Genomic DNA, 5,710 nt, shown 5'->3' with positions numbered 1-5,710 from the left:
AGGTCTATCTAACCTCCACCCCTACCTTATACTATCATCCATATGCCTATCTAATAGCCGCTTAAATACCCCTAATGAGGCCGACTCCACTACCCTCTCCGGCAATGCATTCCATGCCCCTACTACTCTCTGAGTAAAGAACCTACCTCTGACGTCTCCCCTATATCTACCTCCAATCACTTTAAAACTATGTCCCCTCGTAATAGCTACCTCCACCCTAGGAAAAAGTCTCTGGCTGTCTACTCTATCTATACCTCTGATCATTTTGTACACCTCTATCAAGTCACCTCTCATCCTTCGTCGTTCTAAAGAGAAAAGCCTTAGCTCTCTCAACCTTTCCTTGTAAGACCTTCCCTCCATTCCAGGCAACATCCTGGTAAATCTCCTCTGCACCTTTTCCAACGCTTCCGCATCTTTCCTGTAATGAGGCGACCAGAACTGAACACAATACTCCAGATGTGGCCAAACCAGGGTCTTGTATAGCTGGAGCATAACTTCACGGCTCTTGAACTCAATCCCTCTATTAATCCCTCTATTAATGAAAGCTAAATATGGATGTAAACTCCCACTGCTGTTGTTATCTACAAATCACACCCTGCATGGCATCTTGCAAGAAATTCATTCCTCTTAAGAGTGGAGGCCTGTCAACGCCTATCTTTTCCATAGCTCAACCAGGCAGTGGAAGAGGGAGCATTGGTGTGTGATCGAGCTTGTGTGGGAAGAACGAAAGAGGCATTGAATTGAGGAGAAAGACTGTAGATGACACCAGCATTGGGGGTGTAGGGGACAGTGAAGGGGGTTACCTCAGAGTACAACAGGACCTGGATCAGATGGGCCGAGGAGGGGCAGAGGGAGTTTAATTTAGATAAATGTGAGGGGCTGCATTTTGGGAAAGGCACATCAGGGCAGGATTTATACACTTCATGGGAAGGTCCTGGGGAGTGTTGCTGAACAAAGAGACCTTGGAAGTTCATAGTTCCTTGAAAGTGGAGCCGCAGGTAGACAGGGCGGTGAAGATAGTGTTCTGAGGAAGGGTCACTCAACGTTAACTCTGATTTCTCTCCACAGATGCTACCAGACCTTGCTGATCTTTTCCAGCAACCTTCTGTTTTTGTTTTTGTTTGGGACGCTTGCCTTTATTGGTCGGTGCTTTGAGTGTAGGAGTTGGGAGGGCCATGTTGCGGCTGTATTGGTGAGGCCGCTTTTGGAATACTGCGTTCAATCCCGGTCTCCCTGCTACAGGAAGGATGTTCTGCAACTTTGAAAGGGTTCAGAACAGATTTACAAGGATGTTGGAGGGTTTGAGCTACAGGGAGAGGCTGGGGGCTATTTTCCCCGGAGCGCTGGAGGCTGAGGTGTGACCTTATAGAGGTTTATTAAACCATGAGGGGCATGGATAAGGTGAATAGCTTTTCCCCCAGGCTAGGGGAGTCCAAAACTAGAGGGGCATAGGTTTAAGGTGAGAGGTGGAAATGGACCTGAGGGGCAACTTTTTCACGCAGAGGGTGGTGCTTGTATGGAACGAGCTGCCAGGGGAAGTGGTGGGGGCTGGTACAACATTTGAAAGGCATCTGAATGGGTACATGGATAGGAAGGGTTTACAGGGATAGGGGCAAATGTCAGCAAATGGGACTGGATATGTGGGTCGGCACGGACAGTTTGGGCCGAAGGGTCTGTTTCCGCGCTCTATAATTCCCAACAGGTTCCCCAATCATTTTCCACCCTTAATATCTTGCTCAGAAAGGACAAAAACTAAACAGGAATTGAACGATGGGGGAAGGAAGTCCTGACTGGTGCTATTGAACTGTGCTTCTGTGCGAGGAAGGGAAACCTGGCAAGGATTTCCTTCCAACCTGTCCCCGAAGATGTGGGAGAAGGGCTGGGGGATGAGTTCTGAGTCAGCAACTCAATCGAATCTCTTGTCTCTCTTCCCACAGTCGCCATGGGATAGCGGAGGGGGTGGTCCTTTCCTTACCATCTGTGCCCACTTGTGAGCCCCTCCCACCCCCCACACACAACCCCGCAGCCCCTCCCGCCCACCACAACGCCGCGGCGAAAGGAACCACTGAGGAGGCCGAGCGAAAGGGGATAGAGCAATGCGGGTTTGTTTTTATTCTGACCAAAGCAAAGTCACTGCACGCGAGGCCCGGCTATTCGACCGCGGGAGGCGTGTTTAGGAAGCCGGGTGTGGGGTGGAAAGGGAACGGCGCTTGGGGATCGGGGGATTGGGGGGAATTGGTGATATGGGGGTGGGGGAGGACAGAGCTATCCTCCTCGAACGCGCCCACACACCCGACCCCCCCCAAACCTTCTCCTGATATCCCACGCCCCCCCACCCAACCCCAACACAGTCCAAAAGATTGTTCTCCTCTCTCCAATAGGACACTCGCAAATTCTTCACCATTTCCAGGCAGTGGATGGGGTTGGGGGTTGGGGGTTGGGGGTTGGGGGTTGGGGGTTGGGGGTTGGGGGGGTTGTGGTGGGGGGGTTGTGGTGGGGGTTTGGGTGAGGGGGTGGCTCAATCGGGCAGGAGCCTGGCAAGACGCCGTGCCAACTGCCCGCTGGGAAGGGGTGCTCGGGCCAGGCGGGGGCGAACCCCGAACCCCTTCGCCCGCCTCCTGTCGGGTCCGGGGTAGCGGGCGCCCCCCTCTTCCTCCCCGTCCTCCTCCTCCTCGTCTCCGCCCGCCCCCACCCTCTTGACACGCAGGAGGCTTAGGTGTTCGGCCCCCCCTCCCTCCAGGGATCGGCGGAGCCTGCGGGGGGCGGCGTAAACCCCTTGCGCCCCGCCCAGGCCGGGTTGGGACGGCAGCTCTCTCTTGGCGTCCAATTCAGCCAGGATGTGGCCTACCAGGGAGCGCAGCAGCTCCTCCTCTGTGTGTGGAGCCCCCTCCACTTCCTCCTCCTCCTCCTCCTCCTCCTCCTGGTGAGGCCCGTCGTAGTCGAGGTAACCCCCCCGCATCCTGGGCCTGGCCCCCTCACCGACATACGCCGCGCTCCGGCCCAGCCCGTCCCAGGCCCTCGGCAGGCCTGCGGTGTAGGCCACCCCCTGCTCCCGATTGTCTCCTGCCTCCAGGAGGCGCTGGAGGGCACGGCCCAAGCTCCTGGGGCTTCCACGGGCGGGCCCCGAGCTCAGTCCCAGGCCCAAGGCCTGCCTCTCCAGCTGCTCGAGCTCCCCGGGGCTAAGGCCTAGCTGGGCAAGGACGGAGGAGAATCCCAGAGGCGGGTAGAGGGCCAGGCGGAGGCTCGAGTCTCCAGGGGGGTAGGCGAACATCTCTCCTTCATACGGCAGGATATCCCGTCGGAATCTGGTCACCACTTGGCCTGGCTCACCCGATGTCCTGGAGAGGGCCACAGGCTGTGGGAGAGAGACAGAGGGAGACACAGTGAGCCTTCACTATGCCACAGGAAGGGAAGAAATGGGATTGGGCCCTCAGGGTTATTCACTCAGTGGGTCGGTGCCGAGGGAGCGGGTGCTATCGGATGGTCAGTGCCGAGGGAGCGGACGCTGTCGGAGGGTCAGCGCCGAGGGAGCAGGGGCTGTCGGAGGGTCAGCACCGAGGGAGTGGGCGCTGTTGGAGGGTCAGTGCCGAGGGAGCGGGGACAGTCGGAGGGTCAGTGCTGAGGGAGCGGGCACTGTCGGAGGGTCGTTGCTGAGGGAGCAGGCGCTGTCAGAGGGTCAGGGCAGAGGGAGCGGGCACTGTCGGAGGGTCAGCGCCGAGGGAGCGGGTGTACATTTCTAAAAGGCAGCTGGAAGTCGGAGGGTAATTCTGTCGCTCAATCACAATCTCTCCCAGTCGTATGGCAGGCAACAAAACCTGCAGGGAGTGGGGACACACACACAGTCACAGAGTCATGCAGACAGTCTCTCACACACACACACACTCACACACACACACACACTCACACGCACACACACTCACACACACACACTCTCTCTCACACACACACACACACACACACACGCACACACACTCTCACACACACACACGCATACTCACTCTCTCTCTCTCTCACGCACACACACATACACACAGTCACAGAGTCATGCAGACAGTCTCTCTCACACACACACACTCTCACACACACACTCACACACTCACATGCACACACTCTCTCTCTCTCACACACACACACACACACACACACACACACAGTCACAGAGTCACGCAGTCTCTCACACACACACGCACACTCACACACTCACACGCACACACTCTCTCTCACACACACACACACATACACACACATACTCACTATCTCTCTCTCACACACACACACACAGTCACAGAGTCACGCAGACAGTCTCTCACACACACACTCACACGCACACACACTCTCACCCACACACACAGACACACACAGACATACACACACACGCACACACTCAAACACATACAGACAGACACACACACACACACGCACACACACACAGACAGACACATGCGCGCACACACAGACACACACACAGACATACAACAGACACACACACATACACACACACACACAGACACACACACACACATTTATTTTGGGAATAACAATAAAACCCTCAGCTCTCTCTGTCACATTCCCGTTTCGAATTTACAAATCTCTCAGAGATTATGGGCACAGAGACAAAGAAACAGAGGGAACATGAAAGAGTTGGAGAGTTGAGGACAGGATGTGAAAAGCGAGAGATAGCAGAGGATTGATACGGGGAGAGACGTGAGATAGAGAGATGCAGAGAGGAGGAGGAGCCACAAGGAGAAAGGAGAGTCATGAAGAGATGCAGGAAAACAGTAAATAATAAGGGAGGGGGGAGAGAGAGAGGGACAGAGAGAGGCAGGCGACAGAAAGGGGTGAGAGGTGGGAAGAGAGATGGGGGTGGAGAGAGGGAGAGAGGCAAGAGGGAAAGGGAAGAGAGAGAGGGAAAAGATAAGGAGACAGAGGGGAGAGAGAGAGAGAGAGGGAGAGGGGAGAGAGACAGGGTGGGAGACATGGGGACAGAGAGAGGTAATGGGGTGAAAGTGGGGAGAGAGAAAAAGAGAGAGGGGAGGGGTGAGAGAGGGGGTAGAGAGGTTGAGAGAGGGAGGGTGACAGAGGGAAGGTAGAGAGAGGGAGGGAGAAAGGATGGGAGAGAGAAGGGGAGAGATAATGGGGAGAGAGAAGGAGAGAGACAGAGGGAGGGGTTGAGGGGGGGCCAGAGAGAGAAAGAGAGACGGGAATGTGAGAGAGAGGGAGAGAGCATGGGAGAGGCAGAGGAGGGAGAGTGCGTGTAGAGAGAGTGGGGAGAGGGAGGTGAGAGAGGAGGGACAAGGGGAGAGAGGCACAGAGTGTGAGAGATGAAGGGGAGGAAGGGAAAGAGACAGAAAATGAGAGGGAGTGACCGACAGAGACGATGGAGTAAGAGAGACAGTGAGAGAGAGAGAGAGAAAGAAAGAGAGAGACAGGGAAAGATGGGGGAAGGAGAGAGAGAAGAAAACGGAAATGATGGAGAGAGACAGAGATTGAGAAAGAGAGAGTAGAGAGAGAGAAATGAAGACAGGAGGGGTGGGGGTTGGTGAGAGAACTAAAATGGAAATGATGGTCAGAGAAATTGGAGAGACTGACCCCGGGAGACAGAGAGAGAGAGAGAAGGGAAATGGAGAGACAGAGAAGGGTAAACAGAGAGAGAGAGAAGGGTAAATGGTGAGAGAGAGAAGGATAAATGGTGAGAGAGAGAAGGGTAAAC

The 5,710-nt window shown here is 55.1% G+C and overlaps 1 protein-coding gene across 1 annotated transcript in view; it reads right to left on the bottom strand.

Moving 5' to 3' along the window:
- Positions 1-2,476: 2,476 nt before the first annotated feature.
- The window catches only part of pcsk1nl (proprotein convertase subtilisin/kexin type 1 inhibitor, like), a 4,575-nt gene continuing 1,341 nt past the window's right edge, over positions 2,477-5,710 (bottom strand). The window contains exon 2 of the mRNA XM_048594597.1: positions 2,477-3,355. Coding sequence (XP_048450554.1) covers positions 2,519-3,355 — 837 coding nt within the window. The 3' untranslated portion in view covers positions 2,477-2,518. The remainder of the gene's footprint in view (positions 3,356-5,710) is intronic.

Source organism: Rhincodon typus, unplaced genomic scaffold (assembly GCF_021869965.1).
Source record: "Rhincodon typus isolate 14 unplaced genomic scaffold, sRhiTyp1.1 hic_rhity00011501, whole genome shotgun sequence".
Classification (NCBI taxonomy): Eukaryota; Metazoa; Chordata; class Chondrichthyes; order Orectolobiformes; family Rhincodontidae; genus Rhincodon; species Rhincodon typus.
Note: the sequence above shows the minus strand (reverse complement) of the source record. Positions and strands in the feature narration are given on the sequence as shown.